This window comes from Vombatus ursinus, unplaced genomic scaffold (assembly GCF_900497805.2).
Source record: "Vombatus ursinus unplaced genomic scaffold, bare-nosed wombat genome assembly UNPS02014769.1, whole genome shotgun sequence".
NCBI lineage: Eukaryota > Metazoa > Chordata > Mammalia > Diprotodontia > Vombatidae > Vombatus > Vombatus ursinus.
In genome coordinates, this window is record NW_020954547.1 from 2,551,550 (window position 1) to 2,569,731 (window position 18,182).

The 18,182-nt window shown below is 38.4% G+C and overlaps 1 protein-coding gene and 1 pseudogene across 2 annotated transcripts in view; one reads left to right on the top strand and one right to left on the bottom strand.

Annotated features, from left to right (window-relative positions):
- Nucleotides 1-449: 449 nt before the first annotated feature.
- Nucleotides 450-3,725, top strand: LOC114043572 (annotated as a pseudogene).
- A 2,870-nt stretch (nt 3,726-6,595) lies between these two features.
- Nucleotides 6,596-18,182, bottom strand: part of ABCD3 (ATP binding cassette subfamily D member 3) — an 87,206-nt gene continuing 75,619 nt past the window's right edge. For both annotated transcript variants that reach the window (XM_027862609.1, XM_027862608.1), the window contains exons 20-23: nt 17,090-17,209; nt 12,697-12,801; nt 10,098-10,154; nt 6,596-8,073 (exon numbers count right to left, since the gene is read on the bottom strand). In XM_027862609.1, coding sequence (XP_027718410.1) covers nt 7,996-8,073; nt 10,098-10,154; nt 12,697-12,801; nt 17,090-17,209 — 360 coding nt within the window. In that variant the 3' untranslated portion in view covers nt 6,596-7,995. The remainder of the gene's footprint in view (nt 8,074-10,097; nt 10,155-12,696; nt 12,802-17,089; nt 17,210-18,182) is intronic.

The window sequence follows — 18,182 nt, forward strand, 5'->3', positions numbered from 1 at the left end:
GGTCAGAGATTTAAAGTATCCCAGGGTAATGGTTAGTGAAACAATAAAGCAGCAGATCCTGAATTCAAGATTGGACATAAGAGGCAAGTGAAGATAGATCAGGAGATATAAGATCATTGGAACAGGGAAGGGTCTAGAGCAGGGATGGGGAACCTGTGGCCTGGAGGCCACATGTGGCCCTCGAGGTCCTCAAGTGCAGCCCTTTGACTGAATCCAAACTTCACAGAACAAATACCCTTAATAAAAGGATTTGTGCTATAAAACTTTGACTCAGTCAAAAGGCTGAAGCCAAGGACTGACTTAGAAGGTCACACCCAAGGACTTAGAAGGCCACGCGTAGCCTTGAGGCTACGGATTCCTCACCCCTGATCTAGGAACTATACTCATGATGAGGGTGAAGAGTAGAATGAGTGTGAGGCACAGGGGAAGAAGTGGGAAGGGGGACAAAGATGGCGGCATCCAAGAGGTGATGTGTGGAAACAGAATGGAGAAGGGATTCATATCTTCATTCAGGAAATAAAGAGTCTGGAGTTTGTCCTGGGTATCTCAGGTGATTTCCCATGTTTGCAGATGTGAACCAGTGACTGTCCACAAACCATCAAATTATCTTTCTTCCCAAAGCTATTTTATCACAGTGCTTATTTGTTGGCACTTTAAAGTTCACAAAGTGCTTTACAAATTTGATCTGAGCAATGACCCTGGGATGGAGCTGCTCTATCATTAAACCCATTTTAAAGATGAGGGCACTGAGGCAGGCAGAGGTTAAATTACTTGTCCAGGGCCACACAGCACTTAGTAAGTATCCCAAGTCAGATTTGAAGTTTTGTCTTTCTAACTATGTCAATGCTTTATCAACTATGCTACCTAGCTGCCTTTTTTTTTTCCTGTTCTGTTTATACACAATTGGCACATACCCATGACCAGAGCAGAGCCAAGAGAGGTAATTTTTTGCCACTTCTGACTCCCATGGTATATATGTGTATATATGTATATATACATATATATAATATGTATGTATATGTGTACATATGTATATATAAAATACATATACACACACGTACACACATATGTATATAAATGTTGTATTGTTATATGTATTATATATTATTACATATATTATCTGTTTTACTGATGCTGTTAAAAAAACAACCACCATTTCTCAAAGGCATTTCCCCCCATAAGCAATCCTCCCCTCTGCCCTGGACCACTGTAGAGCCTATTCTTACAGACAAGAAGTCCAGTTAAGCCAAATAAATCAGTAGCTTGGCTTCCTTCCACATTTAGTCTATCGACACTTCTGAGGGAAGCATTCAGGAGTACGCTGGCAAATGTTTCACCACTAGCTCTCTGAAAACGCATTGTATGCTTTAAGTTTAACTTGAATCATTAGAAGTTATTCCTGTCACTTTCTTAAGTTTAGAGTCTAGGATAGGGCTGGGGAACCTGCAGCCTTGAGGTCACATGTGGCATTCTAGGTCCTTGAGTGTGGCCTTTTGACTGAGTCCAAGTTTTACAAAACAAATCCTTTAATTAAGGGGATTTGTTCTGTGAAGTTTAGATTCAAAGGGCCGCACTTGAGGGCCTAGAGGGCCTCAAGGCCGCAGAATCCCCACCCCTGATCTAGACACTAGACATTAAGCCAAGCCTTGATTTGTAAGTTTTGCCCATTTCTGAGGCATCTATGTTCATGGGCAGCTAGGTGGCACAGTGGATAGAGCATTGAGCCTGGAATAACACTTGACACTAGCTGTGACTCTGGCCAAGTCACTTAACCATGTTTGCCTCAGTTTCCTCTTCTGTATAACGATTCAGAGAAGGAAATGGCAAACCACTCCAGTGTCTTTGCCAAGAAAACCCCAAATGGGGTCATAAGGAGCCAGATATGACTGAACAACAACAAATAAATGTTCACACTGAAAATTTAACAACTGGCTCTCTCTGGAACTAGTATGAGTTGGCCTCAGCACATTTCCCTAAAATTATGATTGGCCAAGACACTGTTCATTGAACAGCATACTATCTTTGACTGTCTCTGGGCTTGTTCACCCATCTAGTACACTGATCAACTTTTTTTTTTTTTAACCAGCACCAGATATTTTGAACATTACTGCTTTGTATTAAATTTTGAGATCTAGTACTCCTAAGCCTCTTTCATTTCTTTTGGCCTCTTTCCTTTTTCCCTCTCCCTACATGTTTCCCTGTAAAGTTTAACATATTTCTACACCATATTTATTTAAAAGACACAATGTATAGGCTTTTAGTCATGGTTTTCATAGTCCAATGGTTGACTTGTTTTTCATGCCAGTTGTTTCTGATAGTAGATATTTTCTTCTATTCTTTTAATCTTTGAGTCACTCTTTTATTTGCCCCTTTCTACTTTCCAGGGATTCCTCTACCTGGGTAAGGTTTTCCACCTTCTATTTACTCTCCTTCCATTTTTTCCCCTTTCAGAGTTATTTCTGCTCTAATGCCATTAAAAAAAAAAAACAACCTAACTCTTGCTTGACTAGTCCAGCCTCCGCCTTGCCAGTCCTGTTTCTATCCTTGCCAAGTGTGGTGTCAGGCTGTACTATGGCTCTTGGTTACAGCAGAAGCCTGGACACATCCTGTAGTCCTGATGTGGCCACAGGAGCAAAGTTGTTAGGTTATTGCTTACCTAGCCAACAGTAGACAGGAGGACTTTTGAAGAGGCCAGGAGAAAGGCACTGAAGCTTGGGGTGAAAAAAGATGTCAGTAAGGAATCTGTGCAGTTCATCTGCCCAGCTAATTCAGTGCCCTGTATAAGGACCTCTACCTCCTGGCCACCTCCTATGACAGACCCTGCATTGTCCACAGTCAGAAACTGCACCAAGGAACCAACTATGAGTCCCATGGAGCTACAGGAAAGTGGCATGACCACATGTTGTTTAAGCTTACCTGTTTCTCCTTGGCGTCTCAGATTAAAATTATCAGTCTGGCAGGATGCCTGAATGTTGTAATAGGTTGAAAAGATGCAATGACCTGATGTGGTATGCCAAGCAACATGGAATATCCCATGCAGGTGTCCAGTGTCAAAGACAGCACATCCCACTGTACTTCCCTTGAGCTCTTCCCCTACCTGAATGAAATTGTAGGCAAACAGGGTTGGCCAAATAGATATTGTGAAGAATCACTTCATTAGGATGAAGTCCAGAGGTATCTACAAGACCCCAGTGAGAACGACCAAATATGGTCATTTAGAAATTGAAGCTTTCACAATGAATTGGGACGTGTGCAAAATCACACAGGGCCTAAGCTTGGAATCCTCTGAATTGATGTACAACGGTTTATTTCCAGCATAGCCCAGAGGGTGTGTTCATCTGCCACTTCACTGCCACGTCCCAGGCAGGGGGTGAGGGAAATGTCCTGGTTTCAGTCTCCATGAGTCAGATGTATGTCTTGGGCTGGGATTGTCCCCAGTCACTGTACAACGAAGAGCTGGTGATCATGAAGGGTGATTATAGCCCTCTGATGCCACTGGCTTTATCAACATCAATTTCCTCAGGCTAAAGGAATAGCCTCATCTGCAGGGCAATTACTGCCAAACAGAATAAGCATCGGGCAATACAGCAGTTCCTTATGTTGCTGTTAATTTCCCCAAATAATGGCACTGAATGTAATACTGCAGTGTGATTGTCATCTTTTTCTCTTGGGCTGCCGACCAGACAGGCCTTGTTTCGGGCTCCTGTGGCAAGCAGAAGTTGTGAATGAGGTGAAGGTGTGTGTGTAGAGATGATAACAATAAAAGGCTACCTTGCTTCATTTCTTCCAGCTATTCTTAAGGTCCCGGTGGCCAGCACATTGTTTTTGACTGAGGCTCTGTCCTAATGATGGAGTAACTCTTCTTCTGGCTTCACTTCTTAACCTGTGAGATCTTTGTTTCTCACTTCCAGTATTAAGTTCTTGGACTAGAACTTTGCACTAATATCAGACTTCATCCACTGGTATCTTACACAGGTTAGGTAAGCAGGTAGGCCCTACTGGATCTTGTACCCTCTGTTCTCTGTAGGCCACTATCCCTGCTATTCAGGATGGCTTGTAACTAGAGCTCACCTCCCTCCTTACTTGGCCTCTCAGTATCCTGGTGGTACATAACTGCAGGTGTTGGCCTTGGTCATGTTCTCTCCCCTCATACAATCCCCAACTAGAAGCTGGTTATGTCTCCTCAAGGCCCCACTGGATGTGGGAGATTGCACCGGCCTCAAGCCTCCTGCAAGGCACCCTAGGGGACCCAGACAGAGTTTACCCCATCTCTTGCCATGGCTCCCAGTGCTCTGGGTCCATAGCAAGGCCCTGTCTCCTGTTCTGCAAACTACGAGAGCTGGCTCTGCTCCTTTTTGTCCCGACAGACCATGGCTGAGATCTGGCTTCAGGATCCAATGATCAGCTTGCACTGGCTGGTGACCCTGCTGGAACATCCTCATTCAAGTCCATCTACCTGCACTCACTCTGCTTTACCTGAGGCTCCTCTTCTCAACCTCTACCAGCCATCTTTCACCACAATGGACCAGATGGTGGAGCCTACTTCTCTTTCTCATCAATACACTCTATCATTGCTTGGAGGCCCTTTTCCTATAGATTTGCTGGTATGTGAGAAAGATAGGCCCTACATTTCTTGAAGGCAAAGACTGTGCTATTTTTGTATGCACAGTGCTTGGTACATACTCATTACTTAATAAATGCTTTTAAAATAAGTTTGTATCTGCTAACATTTAAGTGTCTACCAAGCACAGCACTGTGCTAGGAGTAACAACAGCAGTACCTACCTCAGAGTTGTTTTGCTGATTTAAGCCTAAATCTGCCTCTCCGAAATTCCCATTGAAGGCTTCTTGCTCTACTCCCTGGGGCCAAAAAACACAAGCTTAACCCCTCTTGCTGACAGCACGTCAAATAGTAGCAGGCCAAGAGCTTTCTGGGATCCAGCTGGTAATTCAAGGAAACGACACAGATACCTGCTTTACATACTATAAAGTACACAGACTTCCCCTTATGCCTTCTACTCTACCACCTCCCCAAATGGCTTTATACTAGGCCAATCACTTTCCCCCGGGATTCAGAGATGATTAAGTGGCTTGTTTGCCCAAGGTCACACCAGTCATGACAGAGCTGGTTATTTGAACTCTGGTACTTTTGACTTTAAATCCAGGGCTATTTCTTATAGTCTGCTTCCTGTCAGAGTAGCTACTCTATTAAATTGAGTTAAATTGAACCATATTTTGTGAAAAAGGCATTATTTTAAAAAGTCCTTGTATGCTTTAAAATTTTAATCAGCTCACAATCTGAAAGTAGCATTTAAAAACAAAATTACTAAAGCTGTGACCAGAAAAATCACACAATTGTACATGATTCACGTACACAGATTGTGTGCCAAAGGAAAAATGGTTAATGTAGTGAGAAGGTAAATGTTGTGTGTGAAGTTATATCAGCCGTGAGAAGAGAATGTAGTCCAATTTGCCATTTATAGAATGTTTCCATTATACTTGTAACTTGCTATTAAATTTGGAAAGTTTTAACATCTAGAGATGCACAAGGACCTTCTGAAGCTGCTTTATTACACTGAGACAAGAGTGGCTGAAAGCCACAGTCTGTTGGTGAAAGAAGAGCAGTCCCAAAGGTCATTCCCCCTGAAACACCCTATTCTATGCTTGGCCAACTCAGCGTCTTCCCTGGGAACAAAGTATACCATCAGTATGAGGTTATATCAGGACCCAGAAATACAGATGAACAGGTTTTATTCTTGAAGTCAAGTTCTTGAAAATCAATTTTCACTGAATTGTATAAAAATGTATAAACCTTCACTGTGTAAATGGCTACATTATTTTTCTATTATGATAAAGTCATTTATCTCTACCTCTACAATTTATAAACTACAGGAGCTCCTTGCAAAGGTATTATTGTAGAGAAAAACACTAAATAAATAATATGAATTGTAATAATGTAAATAATGCTAAACACTAAATAAACTAAGCTTCCAAGGAGTTTGAACCTTTTCTTATACTTTTGAGCATTTCTCAAAAGCATATAGCATAGTTAGGTGTACCCCAGCTAATAAAAGAGGAGCTAATAAAGAATCCAATTGAAATGAAAAAAGAAATTAGCTATTTCTTTGTAGCAGGAGTCCACTGTCAGCAACAGAGATATTTCCTATCCTTAGTCTATTATCACACTAAGACACTTCAAGGACTTAATAATATTTAAAAGTAAAACTTCATGTGTAGGAATTCCTTAATACCAGGAACATCTTTAAGAAATATGACTCTAGGGGCCGCTAGGGGGCACAGTAGATGGAGCACGGACCCTGGAGTCAGGAGGTCCTGAGTTCATGGGGAAGTCACTTAACCCCAACTGCCTCACCAAGAAAAAAAAAAAAAGAAAGAAATATGACTCTAGATTCAGAGACATATAGGAAGAGTACTTGAAATATACTCACCTGAAATCCACCAGTTTTTAGTAAGCCTTTTGGGAAGCATATGATCACTTATATTCTTCTCTGGGTGCTATTTAAATCACCACTACATAAACCACACAGTATTTAGCACACTTATTACAAATCAAAAGTGAAAAGGACAAACAAAAGTCATTGTATAAGATCTGCTTTTTTTTTAATTTGAATAGAAAATAAATGAGAAGTAGATAATTTTTCTAAGAGAAGTGGTAAAAATATTGTTATGTCTCATGAAATGAGTATATCAAGTTTCACTTTAGTAGCCAATGATCCGCAGAATTATGCAGGGACAAGAATACAAAAAGCAACTTTTTGAGGCCCAGTGGGATAAAATTGATTATGCTAATTATATTGATTATGCTAGTTGAAGTTCTCATTGTATAAGTTAACATATGCAATTTAAGGGTGGTTTGCAGAAATAGTATCTGAGGGGCAATCAACTTCTCTATCAGGATAGAGTAATTAAACATAATGATCCAAATGTAATAAAAAGGCATTCAGAATTCACACAGGTAAACTAGACCCTAGGACGCTGATAATTTCTTCCATGTGCACATTGTTTTGATAAAAGACCATTTTTTCTTTTAAACATGAAATCACGGTAATAGAATGAGAGACCACGTTGCCTATTGGTGCAATACCCTCACACAGGGCATTCCTATGATACCTTAGATGTTAACACTACAGAACCACCAGACTTCTAAGGAATGGTCTACTAGGATACAGAAATTTGTCCAACTCTTTAAAAAAATTTTAAAAAATCTCTTGAACAGTGGAGCTTGATTTCTAAAGACCTTCCCAAACACTGAGAAGGTAAAGCAGATAATAACCACCCTTGTAAGCAAGACAAAGTGGATGTTGTCACTACATCTCCAAAAATAACTCCCAAACCAACCCAACACTGTAAAAGGAGGGGGTACATTTGTTATTTAGAAAAGGAGAGGTCAGAGAAGCTTTCATGGAGTCAAAAGCACTCTGAGACATGAGGAATGAGTGTAAATGTGGCAGCTAAAGAAATCTGTCACTGTGCAACTAACTGCTATTGTGTGATGGTGTGAAAGATTTACATAATACGCTATGATTTTTTTGTGTGTTCCCCAGCACCTTGGGATAGGCAAAGAAAACCCAGCACTGTCTTGTTAGAACAGGACAGGTGATGACCCCAATTTTAAAAAGGGCTCTTCTTCACTGAAGGAAAAAGAAGGTCCACAAAAGTCAAATTAGCTGACTTCAAATGGTTTACATCCCAGGATGAATCAGGTTACACTGATTTAAGCCCAATTTAATTCAGGCAGGTTTTTAACCACAAGAATAAGGACATTCTTAGCACATATTAATAATTAAACCAACATATACACAATTAGCAATATCCTACATAATATTAAATGTTTTTTAACCGCTTGTTTTGGATTATTCTATACCTAGAGTTAATTGTTTTTAAACAAGCTTAATAACTTTATTTTACAATGTACTTTGTTTTTCCATGGGTGCTCTGAACTTATTTCAAGGAAGCAGCTGTAATTCTTCAAATTTTATGAGCCAAACTCAACTGTGTCTTCAGTTATCTGCTTGAACTCATAATTGCCTCTCCCATCCATATGCAGATAATACTGTAGGAAAGAAGGAAAATGCATTAACTAGGATAAAGTCTACCTTGTATCAGCAAGTTTTGACTTATTGCATTAAAATTTTTGCATATTTCATTCCACTACAACTCAAACTTTTAGTGCAAATGATTCTGCAAGTCAAGTCCATACTGAGAAAGACAGAATGCACTGAAAAGAGATAAAACTTTTTCAAGTGAACTCAGCTGCTGCTTTATCCTGAAGATAGTTTAAAAAAAGATTCTCTCTGTTTAATAAAACCTCATCATATAAGATGAGCCTCCATGAAAGTAAAGATTCTCAATAACAGTGGCAAAGTATAACAAAGGAGTCAGAGAGCATACTTCTCTTTTGAATGTTTAAATATCTGCTACAGAGTTGGCCAAAACAGGGGCTACAAAGGCAGCAAAGTAGTATGGAGGACAAGGAGATATCTGTTGTGATTTGAAGTATATATTGTTTATTTCTGCTAATACTACATAATATCTATGAAAATACAAAATGATAGATTACTAGATGAGAAACTAAAAGGGCTGGAGGAACACATTTCTCTTAGGCAGATTAACAGTGTTTCTTGGAGGAATGTAAGAAATTCTTCAAGGAGGAAATAAAAATGACTGGTAAATAACAGAACCTGTTGGAATAGCAGTCTTGTCTATTTTTTTTTTTTTAAATTTTTCACAGTCCTATGTTTTGGTGAGATTTTGATTTTTCAGACTCCTGGATGCTCTTCTGCCTTGCCTTTCAATTATTTCGTTATTTATTGAGAGTGCCTATCTGCAACTTACCTATGCTTTTTCTAAACCAAGAAAAAAATTTTTAAAAAAATTTTAATTGCTTAGAATATTTATAAGCTGTAGATATACACAAATGTTTGGGTATATTTTACAGAAACTTTGACTTGAACAGTTATCTCTATTCAAGAAAAAAATAGGCTTTATAAAATCTATATATGTGTTAGAAATTATTTTTTAAAGCAACTCTTTAGCTTTATTAGGCTAAGATAACTGTATTCCAGTACCAATAACTTCAATAAGAATACTTTGAGACTTTTTCTCTTTAAAGTTCTAAACTAGGAACATTCAGCAATTATTTCCAATATTTCTGAAGTAATTTTTAGTTAACTTTTCACATTTATGCATCTTATCTCGCCAGGTAGATAATAAATTTCTTTGTGTCTTTCATAGTTAATGCAGAAGACTTTGTTCCTATCAAGTGCTCAATAATTGTTTCATTTTGCCATAGCTCCCTCTTCTCCTAAAAGCAATAGGTAACATAAATTAATCTTAAAACATAAGTGAATTCAAATTAATTAACTTTTTTAGAGTTTCAGGTGCATTTCTGGCAAAAGGGACCACTGATGCTCTACTTTAACATACCAATGACTTCACTCTAGCACAGAGACAAACGCAACACAACATGCTGACCTCACTTCAATATTATAGAGCTTTATACAATAAAGATCACACTTTAATCATTCTACTCAGAAGCTTTTTACAGTGCAATGAAGAAAAGCAGGAGACGGCAATCAACATCTTTTCATAACTATGAAAACAAAACCTTTCCCAAATTCCTATTTAATAGTCCATCCCTTTTCTCAAAGCCAGATAATAAGAAGGGCTGTATTTAGCCACATTCCTATAGGGGTTATAATCACTATTAAATTAGAAATTACAAAAAATCCATTTATAGCTTCAAATGAACTTCACACTCGTCTGTCATGGGGTTCTACACCTCCAGTAGAATACAAGTTCCTTAAGGAGAGGAGCTGTTTCATTTTTGCCACGATAATCCCTTCTCCTATCACAGTGACTTACACATAATATGAACTCTAAATTCCCACAAAGAAAGTAATCTGGGATTGTATTCACAGCATTCAATAAATCTTAATAAATGACCATTTTCCAAGGAATTTTATAGAACATTTTAAAAGAATGAGAAAGATGAAATAATTCAAAATATCTGAAATCATTTTTATTTGCAAACAATAAAATAAAAATTCAAAGTGAGCTAAAAACAAAAATACGAACCTCATGGTGTTTCCAAAGGGATTTTCTGTGAGACACAGTGAAAAGAGTGATACCAACCTAAAATCATGAAAAATAATTTATGTATTTATAAATGATACAACTTCATTAATAAACTAGCATCAGCACAGTGTTTGAATTTTTTTAAGGGTAAGCCCTGAATTCTAATGACAGTTTTGCCACTAAACGTGTGATGTGGAGATCAAGTCAGATTATTTCTCAGTGCCTTAGTTTCTTTTGCCAGTAAAGTGAGGAAGTTGGATCCGGGGTGGGGAATCTCCGAGCCACATGTGGCCTTCTTGGTCCTTGGGTGCGGCCTTTTGAATGACTTCAAGTTTGACAGAACAAATGCTTTTATTCAGGGGCTTTGTTCTGTGAAATTTGGATTGAGTCAAATGGCCACACCTGAGGACCTAGAGGGCCACATATGGCGTAGAGGCTGCAGGTTCCCCAATCCTGGATCAGACAATTTCTAGATCTCTTTCCAGTTCCACTGTTGTAATGACAACAGAGCCATAGCAATTATTACCAACATTCATACTGATGTAGGTCTTTATTATAATTTATAAAATTCTTTCCTCAAAAGAATCTTGTGATTAAGCAATAAAAATACTATTACTACCATTTAACAAATGAGAAAACAGGACCAGGGATGGAAAGTGATTTATTCCAAGTCACAGAGCCAGTAAGGGCTGCAGCCAGGACTTGAACTTAAGTCTTCAGATGTACACACAATCACATGCTCTTCTCAGTCCACTATACTTCTCGGACTGTTGCTTAAAGTGAAGAGAGCTTCAGGTGGTACAGATAAAATCTAAGATAAGATAAGAAGTCCTAAAGTGTCAGGTCTTAATCTACTAAGTGCACTAAGTTCTTTCAACCACATTTCAGAAGATCCAATAAATTACTTTTCCTGAAAAGTAAACTTCAAAGCCAGTTATTTTGCTTAGATATTTTAATAGCTATTATTTCATCAATGAAAACTTCTGCTACGGATCAAGCCTTATCATGAGGTTTGAAAATAAATCTGATTAGATTTCTCAGTTCAGTGTAATAATATACAAATGAGTGTGAAAGCTATTACCACTATACAGATCTAGAAAAAATATCACATAATTTATCTGGAACAATAAAAGATCAAAATATCAAGGGAACTGATGAAAAAAAAATGTGATGGAAGGAGGCCCTAGCAGTACCAGATTTCAAACTATATTACAAAGTGGTAATCATGAAAACAATCTTGTAAACAGATTATGTACACAGTGGTAAATGATCATAGAAAATCTATTGTATGACAAACCCAAGCTTTGGAGACAAGAAGTCACTATTTGACAAAAACTGCTGGGAAAATTGAAAGGCAGTTTGGCAGAAACTAGACACAGATCAACATCACACACTGTATACCAAGATAAGAATGAAATGGATAAATGATTTAGACATAAAGGATAAATATCACAAGTAAGTTAGGAGAGTGTGGAAAATTTTACCTGTCAGATCTATGCATAAGGGAAGAGTTTATGACCAAACAAGAGATAGAGGGGATCATGGGAAGTAAAATCAATAATTTTGATTACATGAAATTAAGCGTTTGCGCAAACAAAACTATTGCAGCCAAAATCAGAAAGAAATCAGGCTACTGGGGAAAAAGTTCTACAGCAAATTTCTCTGATAAAGGACTCATTTCTGAAATATATAGGGAACTGAGCCAAGTTTACAAAAATAAGAGCCATTCTCGAGTTGATAAATGGTCAAAGGACATAAACAGGCAGTTTCAGAAGAAGAAATCAAAGCTATCAGTTGTCACATGAAAACATGCTCTAAATCACTACTGATCAGAAAAATGCAAATTAAAACAACTCTGAGATGCCACCTCACACTTATGAGATTGGCTAACATGAAAGAAAAAGAAAATGACAAATGCTGGAAGGGATATGGAACAATACGGACCCGAATGCACTACCAGCAGAGCTGTGAACTGATCCAGCCATTCTGGAGAACCATCTGGAACTGCACCCAAAGGGCTTTCAAATTATGCATATTCTTTTACCCAGCAATACCACTGCCAGGTCTGTATCCCAAAGAGATCGACGAAAAGAGACAAGGAACTATTTGTACAAAAATATTTACTGAAGTTCTTTTTGTGGTAGCAAAGAATTGGAAATTGAGGTGATACCCATCAACTGGGGGACAGCTGAACAAGTCACGGGATGTGACAGAATGTCATAGAATACTACTGTGTTATAAGAAATGAAGAGCAGGCTAGTTTTACAAAAACATGGGAAGTGTTACATGAACTGATGCAAAGCGAAGTGAGCAGAACCAGAACACTGTATATACTGCAATACTGTAACAATGTTTAACTATGAAAAACTCAGCTACTCCGTTCAAACAATGATCCAAGACTATTCCAAAGGACCCATAATGAAAAATACTATCCACCTCCAGAGAGAGAATTAATGAACAATGAGTACAGACTGAAGTATCCCCTTTGGACTTTCTTGATGTTTTTTTCTTTCCTTCTGGAGGGGTAACAGAGGGGAAGGGGGGAGGGAGTGAATTTGGAACTCAAAATTTAAAAAAAAAAGAATACTCTGACCCTTACCTTCCGGCAATGACTGTAAATGTAGCCTTCTACATCAACACTAACAGCACTAGTACATTCATCTAAAATGGCAAACTGGGGTTTATGGTAAAATAATCTTGCCATCTGAAATAGGAAACAAAAATATTATAAGAAAAAAGTCAAAATAGTCATCTAAAATACAACAGTACAAAGTACACTTACTCTAAGTTACTTAAATGTAATTATTCTTTAAAAGAAACAATAGTAATACATATTTGTAAGCTATACAAAAAAATGTTGTTTCCAGGAATTAAAGACAGGAGCTGAGGCACTGAAGATGAATATTTTTAAAAGTAGTATTTTGTTACTTAACCTGAGCAGCTGAAGAGCCCTTTTTAAAGGCGCAAATGCACATTTTTTCAAATATTTATATGCAGAGTACTTATAAAAGTACATTAAAATCTCGATTTGGGCTTCAATAATTTTATGACACCGGTGGAAGTTTTTACCTTTGCATTTATCATGAAGATTGTCACTTTACAAATAATGATTACATTATTACAGCGGATATGTTTAATCTGCTCTGAACATGTTTTAAAGACTTTAGTCCTTAGTTTCCTCATCTGTAAAATGGGGATAACAAAACCTGAAGTACTTATACTTCCTAGTCCTGTTATGAGATTTAAATGAGATCATGCATGTAAAAAAACTGTAGATACTTTACAATGCTATGTAAATGTCAGCCACCACTACTTCAAGGTGTGGAAGGAAGTCTGTGAAGAGATATTTTTAGCTTTTATATAAGGAAAAACATCCCAAAAATTAGAGCTTTCCCAAAGCAGAACAGGTTGCCTCGGGAAGAAGTGGCTTTCCTCTCGCTGGGCATCTTCGTGAAAAAGTTCGATGACTTTGTTGACCATGCTGTAGGGGGCACTTTGCTTCTGGTATGGGTTGGATTAGATGGTCTGCAAGTTCCCTTCTATCTACAACATTCTGTGAAGGCTTGGGGACTGAGGTGGTAAATGGGAAGAGTAACTGATGGATTTATATTAAAGACTTCTCATGGAGAAAAGGGATCTTCTCACTGCTGCTGAGCACAGAACTGGGGACAATGAGTAGAAAGAAGTTATAGGTAGGTATATGCTGGCTCAACACAAAGGAAAACTTTGTTATCACAGCTCGCATTTACAATGCTTTAAGGGTCACAAAACATTTTACTATCATCTTTCTGGAGATGATTCCCAGTAACACTGGCCTTCTTGCCATTTCTCACACAAGACATTGTCTCCTAACTCTGGGCATTTTCCACTGGCTGTCCCCCATGCCTGGAACGCTTATCCTTCATCTCGGCTTCCTTGGTTTCCTTCAAGTTCTATCTAAAATTCCATCCTTTTCAAGAAGCCTTTCCCAATTCCCCTAGTGCTAATTATTTGCCTCTCTTTAGTACCCCCAATTTACCCTGTATAGATATATATATACACACACACACACATATATATACACACACACACACACATATCTGTCTGCACAGAGTCGTTTCCATACTGTGCCTCCCACTGGACTGTGACCTATGTGAGGACAAGGCCTAATTTCTAACACACCTGGCACACAGTGTGCACTTAATAAATCCTTGACGACCGACACTATCTCCCACAACCTTCAACCTGACATTACCAATTGCCCATTAGACATTTCCTTTATCCAGTTCAGTCCTGTCTGACTCTTCATGGCCCCATTTGAGGTTTTCTGGGCAAAGATACTGGAATGGTTTGCCATTTCCTTCTCCAGTTCATTTTACAGATAAGGAAACTGAGGAAACCAGGGTTAAGTGACTTGCCCAGGGTCACACAGCGAGGAAAAGTCTGAGGTCAGATTTGAACTCAGGGAGATGAGTCTGCCTGACTCCAGGTTTGGTACCTTATCCACTGCACCACCTAGCTGTGCAACATCATTCATGCCAATTTTAATTTGCTTTTATATGCATGAAGTCACCTTTAAAACAAAAATTTCAGACTTCTTTTTGCTAAACCTAATAAATCCCAAAGATATCCCTCAAATAAGCTACCACTTTTAGTTGCTGATACATGCCTGTCTTCTCATCTATATGATCTATCATGCTAATCAGGAATCAAGAACAACTAATTTGCTCATGTTTTATTAGATAGGCACACACCACATCATAGGTTCAGATTATGACTTGAACAGACCATTTTCTTTTGGGGGAAGGGCAAAGGAACTCATCACATATGATCAGGAAATTGGGATATACAAAAAAAAAGAGAACAGAGTTGTAGGTAGGCATGGTAAATAATAGATGGATGATGGTGATAAAAAATAGGGTAGTTTCCTTTTCCAGTTACCCAGGATTCACAACCTCAGTTATCTTTGACTCCCTACACTCCTTCATCTCACATACCCATTCACTTGCCAACTCTTTTACCTCCATAGCATCTTTCTAATCCGTTCCCTTCTCTCTCTTCACACAAGCCACTCCTCTCATTCAGACCCTCATTAGGTCTTGCTTGGATTACTGAGTAGCTTTCTAATTGGATCTCTGCCTCAAGTCTCTCTCCTCTCAAATCTATAGTCCAGAAAACCGAAAAAGTCATAGTCCTAAAGCACAGGCTGACCATTTCATTCACCTTCTCAATAAGCTCCAATAGTATCTTATTGCCTCTAGGATTTGGCACAGTGGATAATGTTAGACCTGGAGTCAGGAACACCTGGAGTTCAAATGTGCCTTCAGATACTATGTGAACCTGGGCAAGTCACTTGACTTCTACTTCAGTTTTCTCATCTGTAAAATGAGGATAATAATTTTACCTGCTTCCCAAGGTTATGAGATGGTAACCCGAGATATTCAAAAGTGATATATAAATACCAGCTACTATTATGAAGCAGCTCGGTGGCACAGTGGATACAGAACTGGGCCTGGAGTTAGGAACACCTAAGTTCAAATCTGCCCTCAGATATTCAAAGCTATGTGAACCTGGGCAAGTCTACCTGACCTGTCTGCCTCAGTTTCCTCATCTGTCAAATGGGGATAATAACAGCCCCTATACCTCACAGAGTTGTTATGAGGATCAAAAGAGAATACTGGTAAAGTGCTTAGCACAGAAGATGCTTTACAAATGTTTATTCTTTTCTCCCTTCTCCTTCTGTTTGCCATTTGAAGCCCCAAGTTGCCTGTACCTTACTTTTTGGTACAACCAATCCACCAGCAGTCCTGTTCCTCACAAACACGCAAGGCAGGCTCTCAGAACCTCCTCCACAAGGGACTTCCTGAGCCCCCTCCTACATGTGCACAGGCTGCTACGCTCTCTTTGTATCCTTAGCAGAGCCGTGCTCAGCGCAGAGTAGGAACTTCAGAAACGTATGCTGAGTCATTTACTGGGTCAAAATATGCTTTCTTTCTATATTCTTCCAGCTATTGCTCTCTCTATTCTAAACTAATTTCTAAGGAAAATTGCTTTGAAGTTGCTCAAATTCTGGTATATGTAAATGGGAGTGTGCCACTGCTATAAAATCTGTCTCCATCTTAACAGACTCGCCAAATCATTAATCATAATGTACATTTGGTAAAAGTCAAGCTTATATGACTTACCATTATTATACTGGGACTTTACATACTTAAAAAAAAAAGGAATCCACCAAATTCTGCACAGATTGTATCAGATTCTCTTACTTCTGATTTTAAGTATCAAAAACAAACGCTTCTGTGTGGGGCAGGGGGAGGATTAGGCTTTGTTTCAGACCTGTGATTTCACTGGTGTATGTGTGTGTGTGTGGAAACTCCTTGCAAATATGAAGATCTGCAACTTTATCTTCTATAAGAGAATTTCCTGGGGCACTGAGAAGCTAAGTGTCACAGCTAGTTGTGTCAACGAGAGGATATGAACTCAAATCTTCCTTACTGCAAAGCCCATCCTTCGTCCACTAAGACATAATAACTCTATTTAGGATAGGCTTTGAAAAATTTTATGTCATTGTAGAGTACTCTATTAGATCCAGAAACAAAAGGACTCAAGAAAAAAGACGAAGTTTGAAAGAGCAGGAAAAGGGTCAGAGAACAAGCATCAGATCCAAGGAGAATAAGGAATCAGAAAAAGAAGGTGATTAATTTTCATTCTGACTGTTACATCACCATAATTGTATACACTCCTCTGGTAACATTTTTAGAAAGTGATCCTGCAAGGTGCCAGCCTCAAGGACTGCTGTTTCTCTTTTTGTCCGATCAAACATGTGAAGTATACCGTGTTCGTCAACAGGCATCAGTCATCTTATATTCCTAAGTATATTAATGTAAAAAACAATTTCCTAAAAAATTAAAACAAAATTTACATTCTTGATCATAAAAATACTAGTCTATACAAGAGTGACTTTCTGTGAACAGCTAAATATTCATTCAGTATTTTCTGGAAGACAGACATACCGCCATTCTTTGTTTTTCTCCACCACTGAGTACATCCATCCAGTCCTGAACACTGTCCCAGCCTCCTTCCCGTTCCAAGATGTGACCCAACTGGACATTATCTAAGTATTCCTTCAGCACCTGTGAGCAAAATTATTACAGATTAAACCTGTTATCCAATTGGCCTACTTCATCTTTCCGCTTTTAAAGAACAGAATAGGAGCACTCTTCTATAATAGCCAAAGATATATCCACGAGTTGGTTTTTTTAAAAAATATTTTCAATTTATCTAATATTTATCACATCAAAAGTATGTTAAGCATGTTGGAGAAGAAGTGGGAAAACTGGAACACTAATGCATTGTTGGTGGAGTTGTGAAATGATCCAACCATTTTGGAAAGCAATTTGGAACTATGCCCAAAAGGCTATAAAATTGTGCATACCCTTTGACCCAGCAATACCACTTCTAGGGCTGTATCCCAAAGAGATCATAAAAATGGAAAAAGGACCCACATGTGCAAAAACATTTATAGTAGCTCTTCTTGTGGTGGCAAAGAACTGGAAATTGAGGGGATGCCCATCAATTAGGGAATGGCTGAACAAGTTGTGGTATATGAATGTAATAGAATACTATTATGCTATAAGAAATGATGAGCAAGCAGACTTCAAAAAAACCTGGAAAGACTTACGTGAACTGATGTAGAATGAAATGAGCAGAACCAGGAGAACATTGTATACAGTAAAAGTCACACTGTGGGATGACTGATTTTGATAGGCTTAGCTCTTCTCAGCAATGCAAGGATCGAAGACAACTTCAAAAGGCTCAAGATGGAAAATTGCTATCTACATCCAGAGAAAGAACTATGGAGTCTAAATGCAGATGGAAGCATACCATTTGCTCTCCTTTTCCTTTGTTGTTTTGTTTTATTGCTTCATTCTCATGGTTCCTCCCATTAGTTCTAATTGTTCTTTACATCATGACTAATGGGAAAAAATGCTTAATATGAATGTATAAGTAGAGTCTATATCAGATTGCACACTATCTTGAGGGGGGTAGTGGGAAGGGAAGAAAATTTAAAACTCAAAATCTTAAGGAAATGAATGTTGAAAACTT